Source organism: Ziziphus jujuba, chromosome 9 (assembly GCF_031755915.1).
Source record: "Ziziphus jujuba cultivar Dongzao chromosome 9, ASM3175591v1".
In the NCBI taxonomy this organism is placed as follows: domain Eukaryota; kingdom Viridiplantae; phylum Streptophyta; class Magnoliopsida; order Rosales; family Rhamnaceae; genus Ziziphus; species Ziziphus jujuba.
The window spans coordinates 15629350-15650210 of record NC_083387.1 but is presented as its reverse complement, the minus strand read 5'-3'; the positions used below and the strand labels follow the sequence as shown (position 1 = coordinate 15650210).

The window sequence follows — 20861 nt, the reverse complement described above, 5'->3', positions numbered from 1 at the left end:
AAATGATTTTTTTATTACTGTTTTTATTAATTTATTTAGAAAGAGATTTTGTTTGTGCACTGATTATAAAAAAAATATATATAACATTTTATTTATTTCATTATTATAAATCAAGACACATTTTTTTAAGAGTAAAGCAAATATAATATCTTTGAATACGTTGATATATAAAAAAAGAAAAAAGAAAAAAAAATATAATATGTGATAAAATATTGGTTTTCTTTTAAGTAAATATTTAAAATAGCATATATATTAATAATTATGCTAATATTTAAGTTAATATACATTGGTTTTTCAAAAAAAAAAAAAAAAATTTGATTACTAAGTCATTTTTTTAAATATTTGAGCGTATATATGATTTTTTTAATACTTCCAGTTTGGAGAGACAATGTAAGGTAATAGAAAGGTATTAATAACAGCTTTCTAAAATATTTCAAATCACAGGATAAAATTTAAACTAGATGTAAACATCAAAGGGTCTATATAAATGAATTTTTATTTTGCTAGTGTAATCTTAATATATTTGATTTTTGAAAATAATTTATTTATTTTTGGCTAGCGTAAGGACATTGGCATACAGCCATAATACATATAATGAGAATAAAATAATATAAGAAGAAAAAGAACAATTGTTTTAAGAGAAAATACTATATTAAGAAGAAAAAGAACGTAAAACCAAATGGTACTCTTTTTTTTACCCCCTCTATCTTAGGATATAATTTGATGGGAAAAAAAAAATTACTTTATTAAAAACACAAAACAAATTTTAAGTAAATGCTCAAACAGTACTCGGGAAATCAGTTCTTTATTTTGTTGTTTGAGAAAAATATTAATATGTTGCAATTTCTGCAAGTCATTGAAAAGAAAAAGAATGTAAAACCAAAATATAATTGTTCTTTTTTTTTCTGTTGAAACAAATTTTTAATAGATGAGCAAGCACTGATTTCTCATCATTTTTTTTGGCTCACATTTCTCATCAATTTTGAAAATAAAGAGTTGAATGTATTGTTATTCTTTTTTTTAAAAAAATATATATATATATATATATATATTGGTGAATAGTCAATTTACCTCATTTTCCTTATTTAACTCCTTATAGTTTTATGAACAAGGCTGGTTGCAATTAAGAAATGTACATGTACCACAGGCAAACAAGAGTCCTGTGCACCAGGAAAAGCATAGCAAAAGCGGAAAGAAATTCAATGCAAAGCAAGAAAGAAAGCAAAACAAGCAAAGTAGTATTTACATAATTAAAAAAATTTTAAAAATGATGCTAGGAAAAAGAATGTTAAAAATTACCAAGAATCATCCGGGTCCTACACAGCTAAATCACAACAGTGTTAGTAAAAACACCCCAATACAAAGCCAAGTATTGTAAGCCAACTGCTGCTACTCCCACAAGCAAACCAAACTAAAAAACTAGAAATTGCGCAGCCACGCAATGCAGAAAAAAAGCCAAATTGATTCTTTCTTTTTTTTTTTTAAATGAAAAACCATATATTGTTCTTCAACCCCATCAAGGAGAAGTGACTAGGTTTCTGATTCTGCTTGAGCGCCTAACAGGAGTAATAGTTTCTTCATCTGCATATCCCTGCACCAAAAAACCCAATGGAAGTGCAAAAAGTTACTAAAACAAACAAATAGCTTATAAACTTATAAAATTCAATGAGTAAAAGCAAAGAGCTATAGATGCTAACAATCTTGCTTGGAATTTTCTCATATGTTGTGAAACTTCCATAGGAGGGTGAACCCATTGAGGAATCCATGCAAGAAGAAGCCAAGGATTCTCTCCTACGATTGTTGTTGCTCTTCCTTGTTTTTCTGCCTTGGCTCTCAGCTTCATTTAAGCCCTTCAATGATCTCTTGCTGTAAAAGGAGCTGCTTGTTCCAAAGCTGCTCATTTCGGAAGGACATGACTCTCCAACCCAGTTCCAAGAAGCTGGTTTTTCCTCGAAAGTGTTCTGATCAGGATTGATTGGTATAGTAGAAATATAGTCCAATTTCTTAGTCACAAATGGTTGGACCCTTGCAGTATTATAAGCGTTTAAGGCTGTGTTGTTATCATTCCTTCTCTTCATAAAGATGAAGGCAACCGCAATTAGAGGCAAAAACCAGTAGGCAATTCCCAACACATTCGATTTGGAAAATGTACGTTCAGAATTCCCATTTACGGTAAGATCTTCCGCTTCTTTTAGAGGAACCACTTCTAGAGAACTTATTTCACTTTTATCTTCGAGTTCCACTACAGCTTCAGAAACTTTGGATTGGACTTCACCAGCCTGAGAAGTCCGAACTGGTTCCTCCTTCGAGTTTGTCGCGCTTTCTGTTACCATGGAAACTTGACCAGAAACATCAGTTTCTTGGGGTTCAACTAACTCGGATTCTGGAGCTTCATGCAATTTTTCAGTGTCTGGATTTATGTGATCAAACAAGGGTTCAACTACCTCAAATTCAGAAGCTTGATGCACTTCTTCAGAGTCTGGGCTGATGTGATTAGCTAGTGGTTCTGCCTCTAGATCCGCTTGTTCTTCACATTCTGGAATAGGATGTATTTCTGAAAATGAATCTGCAATTTCCTCAGAATCTCCAATTTCTGGCTGACCCTTTTCTTCCGAAAATTCAATATGGACCTTTCTTCTTCCTGTTGATCCAGACATAATCACTTCAGCGCTTCCTTCATTATCGTGATCTAACACCATATACCCATTACTCTTTACATCATCCATAAGCAAAGTAGTCAAGTTGCAGTAATGCAAGGAGCCCAATTCGCGTTTTTCTCCATTGAGATTTGAAATCAACTCAGCAAGGTAAGACATGGATTTTGATGACCAAACCTGAAGATTTCTATCCAACCCATCATAACTCGTTCTCACAAATTCAGCAATTTCGAAATGATCATACAGCTTCAAGAAGGTTGCTCCCTCAAACATAGAATGATCAATGACGGGGGAATTGGTAATCGAAATCGACAAACAAGCAAACGATAGGACCATAAGCAGTGCAATGAACTTTTTCCACCAAAAGAAGCGTGGCCTAGTTTCCCCTTTTGATGATTCATCAATCTCCTCTGACATAAATGCAGGGCTTGGTTCAGAAACAAGTAGCTCTTCTTCTAGCTTCTCTTTGGTTTCTATTACTTCACTTGAAGAAAAATCCTCCAACTCTTTCTGTGAACTCTCAGACTGGGTTTCTTCAGTTGCATCAGAATCAGAAAAGATTTCGGAGATGAAGCTGTCGTCCAGCCGCTTTCCTTCTCTTTCCTTGTTGAGATAGAGTTCAACTCGAGGATTGGGTCTGTAATGAAGGAACTGAGGCCTTGGAGAGAGATAGTTGGTTTTGGGATCATAAGGAGGCATTGATGGGTCTGAATCCAGGGAAACAACGGTAGGAAACAAGGAAGAAGACTGATACGAAATCGCAGGAGGGCTAATCTTGAAACTAGGATCCAGGTTAACAGAATCTGTTTCCTCGGTGACATTAGAGTTCTGGGGTTCGCAAAGAGTCTCCGGTAAATTATTGGAACCCAATGGTTCCGTGGAATCATGGACTGGTTCAGTTTTTGAAGCTTTGGAATCCAGTGGAGCTGTTGGGTCTTCTTCTTCCCTGCGCTCTGAATCTGCATTTGTTTGACTGAAAGTTCGGATTTTGGAATCAGAGAAAGAGACAGAAGTCCGAATTGTCTCATGGGCTGGTTCGCTTTTGGAAGTTTTAGGATTCAGAGAAGCTGTTAAATCTTCCTCCTTGTGCTCTGATTCTGCAATTGCTTGACTGAAAGTTGGGATTTTGGATTCAGAGAAAGTGACTGAAGCTCGAAGTGGTTCGTTTCTCTCTGCCAAAATTTTCTTCCTCGGCGACTGAGTGATCTTGGAAGCGGCTGAAATCGTTGGAGACATAAAATTCTTCGTGCCCTTTGAACCCATTGGCGATCGAACTTTCGAAGGTTTTGAATTCTGATCTTTCCCGTTTTCTTTGTCCTCGTAATCTCGCAAAGTTACTATGGTATCTCTGCCCACGGAGTTTCTTCTCAGATGCTCTGCAAACAAACCAGAAGCAGAAAATTAAAAAGCAAGAAAAGTAAAAGCAACAAAATTTATCAATTTTTCCCTTTACTTTCAACTCTCTCCAATTTTCTAGCCACCATACAGGAAGAAAATTTTATTTCTACCCAACAAATATATATATTAAAAAAAAAAAAAAAAGTGGTTGAAGCAATGTCGAACCTGGACTATTAACGGGGGTATTGTGGTTGAAACCTCTTGGGTTCGCAACAATGGAAGGTTTAGTAAATGGGTTCCCGGTGAAGCTCCTTCTAATGGGATTTCCCATTTCTGAATTTCTTGCATTAGGGTTTGCTCTGCCTGAAATTGGGGAAGACGATGACTTGTTGGAAGGCAAGGCCATCGGATTGATTATTAGCCAGAGAGCGAACAATGGTTTCCAGTAAATTCAAAGATTTCAAAATAGAAAGAGAGAACCCAAATAAGGAAGAATTGTGCAGATTTGGTGAAGATCTTTGAGAGTTGATCGGTTTCTTGAAAATCGATGGTAACGGCTAGTTTTTCAAACTGTAGGGGAGAGAGACTTTTTTCCTTTTTTGTTGGATATAAATTGAGAGTTTCGACCGTTGGGGAAGCAATTAGAGTAATGGAAAAAAGGCTGGCCGTTGGATCATGTACTCATTTTTGGAAGGAGAAGATTGAAACGTTATGATATAGCCGTTGAGATCTCCTTTCTTCCAATAATAAATAAAGCCTATTGCAGCTAAAAAGATCTAAAGGCAAGTTTTTCTTTTTTTTTTTTGAAACCTCATAAAGAACGTTGACTTGACGATAATCGTTTTATTTATTAATTTTTCTAATCTTTCGTTATGAGCTAATGATGACTAAAGTTATTGAATTTTTATTTTTGCATTGCCTGAGGTTTTAGACTATGTATTATGGCACTAGTGACTTTAAGCATCCAAATTTATTAAAAAAAAAAAAATTGTCCATAACATGACTCGGTAGTTTGAAAATGTCATATAAAAACTCTTGATTTTTTTTTTTTTTTCACCAGAAGATATATGGGTTACTTACATGAATTATTCTGCCATTTTTTTATTTTTTTTTGGTGAATAATTATTCTGCCATTTGGGCAATGCTTATTTACCCAAAAAAAAATGAAAAATAAAAAATGGGGCAATGGTTGGATATGTATATGTGATAAATTGGACCCAACATTTTAAAATTTGTCGGTCTGCTAGTAAACTTGGCATTTGAGTAATCAAAAGGACTGTTAGATTTACTGATTTTTTGGGCATGACCTTCTTGGGGGCATTTGGTACTCCGGATAGGTTTGGATCGGACAGGATAATTAGTGCAGTACTATGTTTGGCATAGTTTCGGACTGAATGATGGACTAATTGTACCATATTTGGTACCGAATCGGACTGGATAGAACTATTTTGTAATTATATTTTTAATTTAAAAAGAATAAAAATTTTAAAAGTTAAATTTATATGAAAAAAATTATTACATCTAATTAAGGTTGTATATTTATATATTTATATATTATATATACATGCAAAATATGCTAAATTTGTTGTATACACCCACAAATAATATTAATATATAACTTTAGAAATAGCTTAAAATTAACTTAAAACATAGTATGCCATAAATAACAATTAATTAAAAATAAATATATTTTAATGGTATGCATAAGACAATTGAATATTTTTCCAACCCATAAATTACATGAATATATTGTTTCCAAAACCAATTAAAATAAAATTTTAGTATGGTAAATCATAAATAATAATTATTCACAAATAAAAAAATAATTAACAATATATGTAATTAAGAACTTGTTGATAATATAAGAATATCCATATCCAATTTATACGTATATGTATATAGATTTCACATGTAGCAATTCAAATAACAAGTACTACATAAATATAAATATATTGGATTTTACAAGGATAATCTACTTATAAAACAAATAAGTAAATACATTTATTAATAGCAATCCAAATAAAAAACCTACTATAAAACCATTACGCCATTCATTGTTCAATTGAGCATGTGTATGTGTGGTGGTATTTTGTATTAGATTTGCGTCATTACGATTCCGCATCAGTTGTTTTACATACTCAACATATGCAATTTCAGCTTCTTGGGTTGTATTATATGCTTGATATAAATTATCTCTAAATCCTTGCACTTGTTGATGACATTCAGGCCAAGAATTATATATCCCTGATTCTCTACCTTTAAACACAATATAAACTCTTCTCTTTGCCATTTAATATTCCTGCATATAAGAATACATTATAATATAATATAGTAATACAATTAAAAAAACATTAAATCAACTCAATCACGCTCATATGAATATTCTAAAACATAACACATAATCATAAAATTATACTTACATGCAAATTTAGAAACAAACATCCACTACCATACAACAAGTTCATAAGTTTCAAACCTAATTGTTCATAATTATCATCCTCCCATACATAAACAGAAATATGTAGTCCACTACTTTACTAAATTAGTTATCCAAAAAGTCACGAGCAAATGCAATCTTCCCCGCATCCATTTTAATAACCTTAAAAACCTCTATATTCGATGAATCCGATCTCATTACCTTAGAGATTTTGAGGTTGTCACTGGCCTCAAATCCTAACCTGTCAAGCTCCATAGCTAAATATTGTGGATAATAAGCCTCGGATTTTTCCAACTTTGTAGCCAATTTATCAAATAATTTCTCTGCTGCATTGCCTAACCCGGCTACAATGTTATCGTCCTTCAATCTAGATTTTCGTTTACCTCTTGCTTGGACTTGTGTAGATGGTTCACTACCTCCTTGATTCACAGACATTGGAGAATCGACATCATCAATTGGTTCATTTGCAGAGTCCAGATTTATTTCATTTATTATATCAATTGGAGTTTGTGCTCCATGTCCGGTTGCCCAATCCTTCCCAAAAATATTAGCAAGCTTCTCATAAATAGGAAAAGGTTTTCCTCTCCAACCTTTTGCACTTGGGGCACTCTAAAATACAAAAAGCCAACATTTAGCTAAGAAAAAATAAATGCTAGATAACAAACTAAAATTGAAATTAACATATATTTTCAAATAATATTCAAAACCTGCACATATGCTTACCAAACTTCTTCACTGTCAACCTCCACACATTTAAGACAGTCATTCCATCCAAATCCATTTTTGTTCAGCATGTCATATATTATACCATATTGCTACTTCCACTTTGTCATCTTTGACTCAATATGTGGATTGGCTCGCAGTCTCGAATTAGGACACATATCAGATAGTCGCCTCTCAATCATAGTAAGTGTGCCAGGCTTAAATGACGCTGTATCACAACGTTGCCCACTAGCTACAACTTCATCTAAGATAATCAGCAAAGCTTCTTCCTCACGTTGAGTCCATGTACGCCTAGAGTCATCACCGCTATTATCGTTACTGCTACCTCCAGCTTCCATTGCTATTTATGTAAAAATTCCATGATTCCAATAATACCATAACAAATATGAATTTAATAACAAGTAACAAAAATCTCATATGTTATATTTAATATAATTTAGTCTTCATACAAAAGATGTAACAAACACCATAAAATTAAACAGTTACAAAATTATATAAATTATAACAATCAACTAGTAACCACGACGACTTCTCCACTCATCAAACATATGCCTAGCTAACTCATTTCTCCAATTAGTCCATTGATCCGAAGAACCAATTGATCCTATAATATCTTCCTCCCCACTTATGTCAACATCGTTCCTCATATCAAACTCAGCTTCTCCAGGATCAAGTGTCATTTCTCTCCTAATAAGATTATGTATCAAACAACATGCAGTTATTATCTTAATTTGGGTTGAAATTGGATAGAACGATGGACTTCTTAAAATTGCCCATCGCATTTTTAGAACCCCAAAACATTTTTCTATGATATTTCTAGCAGATGCATACTTCATATTGAAATACTCTTCATGATTTGTAGGTGCACAACCATCTCTCCATTCGGAAAGGTGATATCTTATTCCCCTATATGGTGCAAGAAATCCTTCACCATTAGTGTAACCAGCATCCACTAAATAATAATAACCTAACACAGAAAAATGGCTCCTATTAGATAACGTAATGTTAGTCTACTACAATATACACTTTTAGGATTGATCTTACCGGTGGGTACTTTTAATCCATTTGGCCTACTTAATGCATTTCGAAGTACTCTTGAGTCTAAAGCGGAACCTTCCCAACCAGGTAGTACAAATATAAATTCCATATTTGGGTTACATACACCTAAGACATTTGTGGCTATCTCACCCTTCCTGGTTCGATATCTCGGCTTATCAATTTCGGGTACATTAACCTTAATATAAGTTCCATCTAATGCTCCCAAACAATTCTACGTCACAAACAAAATTAGTTACATAAGATATTGCCACGTATATATACAAATTAAATAGAGTAACCAAACTAATTGATCGACATACCTTAAATATTGTCCATCTATCATCCGAACAATTATTTGACACAGGTTCAGGATGCCTCAACAATGTCCCATGTAAACGTAACACTCCATTCAACACTGAATTGAAATATCTACTAACTGTTTTCCCCGATCTATTGAATCTGGTGATAATTGTACGGTTCTTTGTATGATGAGCAATTATATGCAAAAATACGCACACTTGCTCTTCCAATGTAACAGTACCATCTCTTTTAACATTTTCATCTTGGCGTAATAACTGACATAAAATACCAAATGTTCTCCTATCCATCCTAAGTTGACTAATACAGTTAACATCATTGTCCAACAAACTAGTTACAAAAGACAAACGCAACTCTGCAGTCCTATTTATTCGATTCCTAACACCTCTATCATTTCTCACTCGCATTGCTACATACATGTACATAAACCCGACAACTATAAAGCATGTACAAAAATATTCTAATGCCTTATCATTTGGAAGCATCAACAATGCAGCTAATTTTCTTCGATCCATATTCACTACAAAAAAAAAAAAAAAAAAACATAACATTTTAATGTACAAAAAAATTATAATTTACAAAAATATATCTTGGATGAAAATTAGTAAGACTTCTAATAATTATAGTAAAAGTAATAATCTCGATTACAACTAAATATTCAAATAAATATATTACATTAATCAAAATGACAGATGAACATTAATCAAAGAACTAATAAATTTTTTTTAATTTTTGGCTAAAAAAAAAATCCCCAATTCAATGCCAAGTGTTATATAATTTATAAAACCACCCAATTACGTGTCAGGGGGAGAATGATAAAATTCTATATTGGGTTTACTTTGTTTGGGCTGTCTAGGACATGGTGGTCTAAGTGATGAGATGCCAAAAATCTGAATATATTTGGTTTGACTTAATTTTCACATGCTGAAATGTTTCTTCATTCATTTGTATTACTTATTTATTTATTTATTTATTTATTTTTCATTTCAGATGATGAATTTTGATTGCATTTGACAAAATATGTAAACCAAAAAATCAAGAAAATTTAAATCATCGATAACCCCTAGCAATAACATGTACATTTTTTTTCCTTAATTGAAAATGCAAGTAAAGAGCAGCAGAGGTATGAAGTACATGTATTAGCAAGAATTGAACTTGTATACCTCTTTTTTGTTTGTTTAGGTTTTACTAGCATTGTACAAATATCCATCAGAAACAAAGCTAACAGAGTAATTGTATTTCGAGAATGGTCTACACTTTTGTTGTTTTTTTTTTGTTTTTTTTTTTTTTTTTTTTTGGTCTTTGATGTACATATACGTAAAACAAAGACTATATCCCTAGAAAAAGGAACAAAGTAGATATTCTAAATACTCCATATTCAGCAACTAAATTGTTTCTCCCACAACATATTTTTTGCTCAGAAAAGACCAAGGACCTGTGATACCAGAAAAAAATGAAAATCACGAGTGAAATTGGTTTTTCAAAACTGAAATATCAGTTGCATGTATTAAATAACATCACTCGGTGCAGAGAGAAATAGAGAGATCACAAGTGAAATTGATTTTTCAAAATTGGTGTCTTTTGGAGGTACCAGAAAACATCACAACATCACCGATGCAACAACATACAACAACACAACCAAAAAAACCATACTTTATAACAAAGAATTCGAACAAAACCCAAAAATAAAAACAGAAAACATTAATTCTTACTACCAGGTATGCAAAAAAAGAAATTGACAGCCACAAATTTCAATTGAAACCATTTAGCCGAAGTAAATGAAGATTCTCTTACCTTCTCACCGCGGTTCCCTTCTTCCTCAATATGAACAAAAGCCAATTTTTCACTAGCTGTAAAAGATCCCAAAAAAGGAAAAAAAAGAAAAAAAAAATTCAACATCACCGGTGCAACAAAATACAACAACACAAAAAAAAAAAACCATACTTTTAGAACAGAGAATTCAAACAAAACCCAAAAATAAAAACAGAAAACATTAATTCTTACTACCAGGTATGCAAAAAAAGAAATTGACAGCCACAAATTTCAATTGAAACCATTTAGCCGAAGTAAATGAAGATTCTGTTACCTTCTCACCGTGGTTCCATTCTTCCTCAATATGAACAAAAGCCAATTTTTCATTAGCTGTAAAAGATCCCAACCAAAAAAAAAAAAAAAAAAAAATCCAGTCAAGATATAGATGACACATAAAAATTCTTCTACAATGCATAAGTTATAGAAGAACAAAGGAGAAGAAGAACAAATGAAGAAGAATAACGAAGAAGCAGAACTTTTTTTCTACAAATATGTAATACCAGATGGAAGAAGAAATAAAATTGCAGAAAAAAAACAATGCTAGATCGAAGGAGAAGAAGAACGAAGAAGAAGAAGAAGAAGAAGAAGAAGAAGAAATTTTTTCTACAGATTTGTACTTCCAGATTGAAGAAGAAGAAGAAATAAAATGGCAAAAAAAAAAAAAAAAAACAATGCCAAATCGAAGGAGAAGAAGAACGAAGAAGAAGAAGAAGAAGAAGAAGAAATTTTTTCTACAGATTTGTACTACCAAATTGAAGAAGAAGAAGAAATAAAATGGCAAAAAAAAAAAAAAAAACAATGCCAGATTGAAGGAGAAGAAGAACGAAGAAGAAGAAGAAATTTTTTCTACAGATTTGTACTATCAGATTGAAGAAGAAGAAGAAATAAAATGGCAAAAAAAAAAAAAACAATGCCAGATCGAAGGAGAAGAAGAATGAAGAAGAAGAAATTTTTTTCTACAGATTTGTACTACCAGATCGAAAATAAAATTGCAGAAAAAAACAAATTGCCAGATCGAATAACAAGATGAACGAAGAAGAGGAATATGGCAGGAAGGAAATAAATGGAAAATGAAGAAGAAGAAGAAGAATGTAGATGAAGAAGAAGAAGAAGAAGAAGGAGAACAGAGAAGAAGAAGAAGAAAAAGTCTTTTCTATGGCAGATCAAAAGAAATAAATTGAAAAATGAAGAAGAAGAAGCAGACAAACAATGAGAAGAGGAAGAAGAAGAAGGCAAACTCACAGATTCAAGAAGAAGAACACTACCACGAGCTTGATCTGGGCAGAGGCATGCGAGAGACACTAGTAAAGCCTTTGATGAGCTTCGGACAGAAACTTGACCCAGGGGGAAGGACGGGTCAGCTTAATCATCCTCTAGGGGGATTATTCTACTGTAGCGGTTAAGTTATCCGCTTCTTCATTTGCTCCTACCAAACACCGTATTGGGATACAATTCTGTCCAATCCGGTGAAACAAACACGCCCCTTGAGTTTGCAGGAGTATCAGCAGTTATATATATAATTGGATGAAGATGATGGAGCTATATTATATTAAAAGATGCTGCCTTTTGCTGTTGAAGATCAATCGCAAATTACTATCCAAAAAAACAAAGATCAGCTGCAAATATTTACCCAAAAAAAAAAAAAAGATTAGCTGCAAATTGAAATTCTATTTTTGGCAAGTTGCAACACTAACTTTTTTTTTTTTTTTACTTTAACTTTTTCACTAACTTTTGCTCTTGTTTCTTCTCAATTGTTTGTATTTCATGTCCTCTAAATTAACTTGCATATTGATGGTTAATATATATAAATAGTTTTTTTATTTTTTTTATTTTTTTTAAGGCGGTGCCCCCTAAAATTTACAAGGAATAGCAAATTGCACCTTGTATTAGACATTCACCATCTATTTACCCTAAACTTACAGGTTCTTAATAGCAATGGTTCCTGAGCTCTGTCCGAAGTTGATTATTAACTACCACATTAGTGGCACATTCATCACTAGATAAGGGATACAATTGGTATTATATATATGCCTTGTTGTCTTTGACTCTCAACCCAACGAAATGAAGCAGGAAAATTCTAGGGTTTTTTATTTGGGTTACAGAGCTTGGGGAAAATATGGAAGACATGCTTTGCTATTGCAAAAAAAAAAAAAAAAAAAAAAAAAAAAAAAAAAAAAAAAAAACTGCTATAATAACGATATCATGGACTAATCAGACTCCTAGAAAAAGTTTCTAAGCTATCAAAACTACCCTGCTAGTTCTATTCTAGGGTATTTTAGATTTTGAATTTTTTTAAAATTGCCCAATTATGTGAATGGGTTGCTAGAAATTGTATGATTTGGCTATATAAATACATTTGGTTGTGTATTTTCATACGGGTTAGCTACTTTGATTTGCTTTAGTTTCTATTATTTGTTTTGATTTATGTTATTTTTCCCAAAATTGGTATGTTGGTATTTATTTTGGATTTGAAATGATTAAGTTCTAAGTACATGATTCAATTCCAGAGTATCAATGATAAAGGTTAATGGGATGTAAAATTTATTGAATGTTGAAGATTTTTCTCTTGTCATAATATGAAAGAAGTATATATGATTTGGTTTTTGGATATGAGCCATTTAGCCTTAGTCCGTTAGCAATGGGAAAAAGCTAAAAGCATAAACTAACTTTAAATAAATGTTGTTAAAGGCTTTGCACAACATGGATGAACAAAAGTCTTTTGCACCTATTTATATAAAAATGATGATTCTGAAACACCAAGACATCAAATGATGACGAACAAAAGTCCTCTCCCTTTTCAAGGATTAATCAAAATCTAAAACACTTCCTTTCATTTCATAATAAAATCTAAGAGCAAACGCACTAGGATATTAACAATTTGGAAGAGTGCCTCACATATATTTACATTATATTTTTAAAATTAATTTAATTTTGTTTGCAGCGATAGGTTAATAGTTTAAATGAATGAATTTTACAATTTAGATGAGTGAATGAATTTGAAATTTTAATTTAAAGGTTTAAATGAGTGAATTTGTTCATGGGCTAATATGGTGTAAAGAAACATTCTTGATGGTGGTGATAAATTTTACTTTAGATGCAACCATTTCCTTTATTTGAGTTTATCACATGTTGATGATATGTGCCATGGAAATGATATGTTTTCTAAACTTGAAATTGTCACATTGCAAAATGGATGTGGTTTTTTCGATTGGGTAGATCCACCAAAATCTGACCGAGTGAAAGAAATAATTCTTGGCTTGCTGAGACGCTCTAACAAATTGGAGGAAGAGCATGCAAGGAATATATATAAAAATGGCTTGTTATTATGGTTTGTTGTAAGTTGCTAATTATGATGTTTAGCAATTAGCATAACAAATCAGTATTGTGTTTATTTTTAAGAATATTAATGTGTTTATTGGAAATTTATTTCAGTTTTAATGACAGTATTGCAATAGAGATTTTAAATAACAATATTATAGTAAACATAATGAATGAAAGCATTATAGTTGTTTTATTTGGACTGTTTTCATTACAATTTGAATTTTTTTTTAAAGCAAAAGTTGCATTTATTATGTTTCTAAGCAGAAGGAAGCAAAATGTCACATGAAAATGAAGTGTTTTTTTTTCCAACATGTCAAAAAACTTGTAATTAATATTGCAATAATGCATCCTAAACTTTAATTAAATTTGCAACAATGTCCTCTAAACTTTAATTACTTTTACAGTAATACACTTTAAACTTTAAGTAATTTTACAATAATGCACTCTAAACTTTAAGGAATTTTGCAGCAATTCATCCTGAAATAGTGTCACAAATTGGCTTGATTAGCATTATTGCAATACGCACTTTACTAAACTTGCTAAACATTTGCACTCAGTTTCATATATCTATGTCCTTCATTAAAAAAAAAAAAAAGAAAAAAGTTGTACCATTTAAATACCAAACATATACAAAAACATTTGCACTCAGCAATACACCCTGAAATAGTGTCACAAATTGGATAGAATATATGCTCATGTGCATTCCATTAAGATTGATCAAAATTTAATATTGTTTCACAACAGTATAGTAGTATGACCAAAAGAATGTGGGGGTATGATCAAAATGAAGGTGTTAAGTTATAAACCTATAAGTTGAAATCTAGGTTGTTTATTTTGTGAAGTTATATACCTATAATTTACTTCCCAAAATAGAAAATCTCAAAAAATATATTATCAACCTAATTACATACATAATACATAAAATTCACATTGCTTAAATAACAGCACTTTTGAAAATGATTTAAATAAGAAGAAAATGAATTTCAATATGTACTGAACTAAATTGTACAATGTGATAGATTATGGGTGTTTAACTTGGGATTGTTGTAGTTTGGCAACACTCAATAATGCATTCTTTATCAACAAATTATTAAATTGAAGTTTGAAATTATTGTACAGTTGCCTTAAAAAATGCTTGTGTTCAGCATTTGGTACAAAAGAATCTGATGCTTGAACTAGGCTTTTTTGTTTATAAGTAATAAAGCACCATCCTTGAAAATTGATAATGTCAACATCCTTCATAATAAGCTTCAAAAACCAATGTCACATGACTATATTCTCAACCTCTGCATATGCAATGGCAAAAGGTACTGTTATTTTCATCAATTCCAATAGCAGCCAATATTTGACTTGAGTGCTAGCCATTAATGTGACAGTCATCTAAACCAATCAATGGTCTACAGTCTTCTTTAAAGCCTTTCTTATAAGCAGCCAAATAAATGTACACTCTTTTAAACACAGGGAGTCCATAAGCCACTAAATTAGTCTTCACAATAACTTTGCTTTCTAAATCGAACATTTTGATCTCCTCACAATAATCCAATAGCTGACCATATTGTTCAATCACTATCCCATTGATCTTGTCCTTTGCCTTAGCTCTAGCTCTATAATACTGCCAATTACTAATATTGGCCACAAAGTCAGTTTGCACAATTTCCTTAAATGCAAAAAATCCCAACTTTGGTTCTTACTTAGCCTCTGTTTGGTATAACCCTTTTTTTTGTGCCAGAAAGCACTCTTTGATTGTCATAAGCTCTTTTACTTGAATTCACAGGTGTTTGACTGCAAATCAATAAGTACTTTTCACTTAAAAGAAAGCTTTTTTAGACCATTGTGAAGTAGCCCATAGTTTAGGCTTCTTAAAAAAAGCTCTAGTTTGAGCTTATATGGGAAGTTCAGTTTGGTGCATTTAATGAAACTTTCTACATATTTATTTTGTCATCACTGTTTTATTAACATTTCAAGTATATCTAAAAATAAAAATAAAACTCTACAAACATACGGAAAACAAAACGTTCAATACTCTCTTCTCATCATTGATTAAAAAAGAAAAAAAAAAAAGAGAGAGAGATAGACTCCGTTGATAAAGAGGTCACTCCAAAGGATGCAAAATATTTTTTTAGCAAAAAATTTTCGAGTTTGTTTTTATCAATCAGCAAAATGTTTAATTATATAAAATTGATCTTCAAATATTGAATTGTGATTTAAATTTAATATATTTTAAATAAATTAAAATAATTATATGTGATGCAAAAATATATTTTATTGCCAAATAAATAAATAATGTTGTTTAAATAATTTATGTATAAATTGGAAGTTAAAAGCACTTATGAAGTTATGTTGCTAAGTGATCTACTCAGCATTCAATTTTTTTCTAAAGTGACAACCAAATATTTATTAATTTTTTATTTTTTAAATAAAAACTCTTCTTTAAAAAGCTCTACAATCAAAAGCTCTACAGTTAAAAGTTCTACTTGTATCAACGATACCAAATGGACCCTTAAACCTATTCACATATGTATTTACCAGCCAAGTGGATGTGATATTCCATTGTAAAAAACCAAGTCACAATTACAAACATCATTAAATGTCTTCACTTGAAAGGTAGATCCATCAGTTGTAGAGGCATAAGCCACCCATTTATAGTATTCTTTTCCATGGCAAACAACTAGGATTTTGTCTTTGTCATTCTTTTTAAATCTCAAATGCTTATGTCTTCTTATTCTATATTCCTTGACAATTTTTTTAAACTTATCTGTTGTTGACAATAGCATTCCCATAGCAAATGATGGATCTGTTACATCAATTTCACTACTAAACTAAGATCATTAAATATGTCTTGACTTCCCATTCATACCATCTCCATCCAAATCAATGTCACAATCACTGTTAAGCTTATCATCATCAACACAGTCACTCTTCACATAGTTAGTGGCTTTTGCATGTTTGTTATCCACCTCAATACCAAGTTCATCGAAATCAACATATCAAAAAACAATCAATATCATTAAACTACTCATAATCTATTTTCTTAGAATCTTTATCATCATTGCTAATTCTCCTATCATTTTCAACTTCAGCTTCAAGCTATGCAGTTTCATGTGTGTTCAGGCTGTACAATTTAATGTTCAAGTTTTAAAGGTTGTTGGATTGCAGGTTGTGTATGCCATTGTGTTTGAGCCTGTACTTAAGGCTTTGTTTCAAGCTGTGCATTAGGTTGTATTTCAAAAGGAAATTCTTCAAGTCCAAAGGTGTAGCTATCCATACCTTAATCATCATCACTTAAAGCAGTATCCTGTGCTACACGCTCAACAATAGACCTAGACCTTGATACCTTCTTACCCCCTCATACCACCTCACCCTCCAAATTTCTTCTATTTGCAAGAAATTTGTAATAAATGCTTTTGCCCTAATATCTGTAGCTTAACAAATATCAATTCCATACAAAACAAAATAGTATATGAATTTTCAATTAGACGTACCTTTTCAATGCCAAGGCCTATGAAATGTTGATTATACACTTGATAATGGTGTATGTGACACTTATATGGTAATTAATAGCCAACTTTGGACCGAATCAAGCTTATGGAGCATTGTTGCCGAAAACCTATAAATTCATGATGTATGGATGATCAATGTTTAATTTAGAATCCAATTTGAAAATCCCCTACACTTCGGCAGAAGCCCCCTTTTATTATTTTATACTTGGTTCCTTTTCTTTGGTAATAGGGTATGAAGTCTCATTTTCTATAATAGAGTTATCAAATGCAATTTATATCTATTCATCCAAAAAAAAAAATTTGAGCCATTTATATCAAGGACACATAAATTTTTAGCTAGTTTTTTATATTGACTTAAATATATATTACATATCACATATGGTGGATATAACAAATTGCGAGTCATGTATTTATCATTATTTAACTAAAATAGTACAAGATTGTATTGAAAAAAGATATTCTTGTTTTTCTTTTTTTCAATTCCTAACCTTAATATAACTTAAATGATTAAAGAATTTAATAGCTTTGCTAGTAAAATTGCATACATGATAAATATTATAACTACCAAAATGTCATCAAATCATTATGAATAAACATAACCGGAAATTGAATAAACAAAGCACCAAGAAAAAAAAAAAAGTTCTAAGATAAATTAAAAAATTTGGTAAAACTAATCTAGACCCAAACAAATAACAAATCTATAAAATACAGAAAAATATAACAAATTATATAACCACAAATGAAATTTAAAAAAATATTTAAGGGCTAAAACAAAAAAAAAACAAAAAAACTTAAAATTTCTTCAAATAAATAATCAATAATAGCATAATATAGATAGAAAAATATTTAAAAGTTATATAAAAGAGAGAAACAACATATATTTAAAAATGATAAATAAATAATTTATAATTAGCCAGAAATTAAACTCGTTAGTATTTTTATAAACATATATTTTCTTTATTTTATTAACATCTAGGATTATAATATGGACCGTTAGATTTTACTAATGGCCAAGATCTAATTGGGTTTTAAAATATCATGTGAGTTTTTTTTTTTTTTCCTACCTTTCACTCCACCTTAGCCCTTTCCATCTTTTTTTTTTCCTCTTCCAGCGACCACGTAAAAAATTTTAAACACTCTAAACAGACTATTAGAAAAAGAAAAAAAAAAAAGATCAAAAATCAAATAAAATACGTATCTTAAATAGCGATGGGAAGATAGAGAAATTTATGTTCGTGCAAAATAGGAAAAACAGAAAATTCAGTTTTAGATTTTGTTTACAACCCAAATCTATGGAGTTTTAATTGAAGAAGGAAGCCATCTGATATTTTCATGCGGAAGCAAGAAGAGGAAAAAGAAAAGATGAGAAGGAGAAAGCCACATGATATTTTCATGCTGGTGCGAGAAGAGGAAAAAGAAAGATAGAAAGGGTTAAGGTGGAGTGAGAGGAAGGAAAAGAAAAAAACTCACGAGATATTTTAAAGTCCAATTAGATCTTGACCGTTGGTAAGATCTAATGGTCAATATTATAATTTTAGACGTTAGTGAAACCAGGAATCCTTGATAAAAGCCTCTCTATGTTGTTCTTAATTTTTTTTTTTTTTTAAAGATTGTAGAATATATAGGTTGATACAATTGAGGACCATATATATTTTAGTCTTTGTTTCAGATTTAATAAACTTTTCATGCACCTGTTTTAAAATTTCTAAAAATAGTCTTTACCTTTTAAAATACCCATAGATTTTTTATTATTAATTATTTATTTATAAGATTTTAAAAGTGCTTTTTTAGTTTTTAATTTCAGTTCTATATTTTTAATCGATAAATACAAATCTTTATGGAAAGCTTTAAATCCTCATCGACAAGACCATCACTCTGAGACAAAAGTTTTGAGAGAGAGAGTGAGAGACCCATCCTCCATTGATCAAATCTATGGCAGATGCCTTTGTGAGTAGGAGGGTAAGTAGGGTCAACTATCAACTGTCAAATAAGCGACCATTTAAAAATAGACCATGGTTAAACTCCATATGGTTTATGTTTTTACCTTTTTATTTTCTCTCCTAATAGTTTAGGGTTTTTTTTTTTTTGAAAGAAATTTAAATTGCAAGTTTCAAGCATTTAAAAGTTTTTTCTACCTAAATATGCTAAGCATATAGAGTAATTTTTTTATTGTCCATCTTCTTGTAATTTTTTTAATTTGATAATTTCATGAAAAGTAACCAAGAAAAATAATCAAATAACATATAAATAAAGATGAAAAGGATGGAGTTGAGGGATAATTGGACAAGACTGATTTCTCAAAAAATTGATAAGCCAAGGACATTTTGGCCATTAGTTACAGAAATAGGCCATTGGTACCATACAGAATATAAATCTTACCAACCGCTCACAATGACTCAAAAGAGATGAATGCAACGACAGCATGCAGCGGAAAGGAGACTAACAGAAGAAGCAATAGCTCATGAGAAAGCCATCGAAAAAGGTCTAGTGACAAAACTAACTTAGCCCAAAATTAAGAAAAAAGACAATATAATGAAGGAATTGAAGTCACATGTCTACACCACAGGAGGAAGACCAGAAAACTTGAAGAAGTTGGTCGAAACCACTAAAAAAAAGTGATCATCTCATCTGGAGCTAGCGCTTTTGAGGTGAAGAAATCTACAAAGAGATGAGTTAAAAAGCAAAATGTTAAAGTTTGATCGCACTTAAATGACATGGACAATAATTTGGTGGAGAAACACATGATTGTCTCTTTAAGCAGCAAGTCTTCAATGGTCAAATTTGGAACTATAGAGGAAGTAATGGTTAACATGGTTTTCGTACTGCCTTTATCATTTGGGTCCCCACCTGGTCAAGAGCACACGATAGAAAAAGATTGTCATTCAGTGGGGGTCACGACCTCAAAAGATGCTTAAAACTGTTGCGAAACTTCGGATCAGTTGTTGGAGCTAAGGGGCACAACCCTGCACATAAAACATCAACAAGTTAATAACATCAGGCCAAAATTTACACAATCATTCATTCAATATAATTTGAGCTGGCTAATTAGGCTATTTTTCAATGTCAAGTCTAAAGAATTCAGGCCTAGGTCGAAAGCAGGCTGATCTTTACAGCCTTTGTTAGATAAAAAGGTTGAACCCATCACCGTTTACATTATTTGTAGGATGCAGTTTGAGCCATTAACATAGTATAAAAAGCTAAAGTAAAAGATGAATCCCCATAAAAGAATTAGTATCAAGGAAGATTTTATTGGTAGATCCATGTTGTCAGAATAGGATAAAATACTCCAAGGAACTCATCGGGCACACCAAATACATTTACCACTTAAAATAAGTCGATCAATGATGTAACATCTAGAAATTCGTGGTGAGACTAGGAAGTGCAAGGCAACACCAAAGGTGTATCTGTGGTAATAATCTTGATTATGGAATAAAGTCCTTATCACCTACATCAAAGACGTAAAAAGTATACCTACAAAACTACAAAAATACAAGATGTTCTCGAATGGAAGTAGTTGATCTTTGTCTTAGATCTTCAAGAAATCTGGCAAGAGACTGTCATGACAAGATAAATCCCCAAATGTCTTCAAAGGCCATCCAAATAGTCCAACTATGAAATTTAATCCAAAAGTGCCATGCTGATGCCATGATGGTAAACTAACAAAGTCTCATTTTTTGGAAATTCGACCTAGGAAAATTTGTGTCATCCATGGTGGAG

General features: G+C 31.5%; 1 protein-coding gene across 1 annotated transcript; it reads right to left on the bottom strand.

Annotated features, from left to right (window-relative positions):
• Positions 1-1271: 1271 nt before the first annotated feature.
• LOC107427091 (uncharacterized) lies at positions 1272-4587 on the bottom strand. The gene is made up of 3 exons (XM_016037434.4): positions 4221-4587; positions 1698-4033; positions 1272-1591 (listed from the first exon to the last, which is right to left on the bottom strand). The coding sequence occupies exons 1-3, from the start codon at positions 4399-4401 to the stop codon at positions 1517-1519; spliced, it is 2592 nt and encodes an 863-aa protein (XP_015892920.3). The 5' UTR covers positions 4402-4587; the 3' UTR covers positions 1272-1516.
• Positions 4588-20861: the final 16274 nt, after the last annotated feature.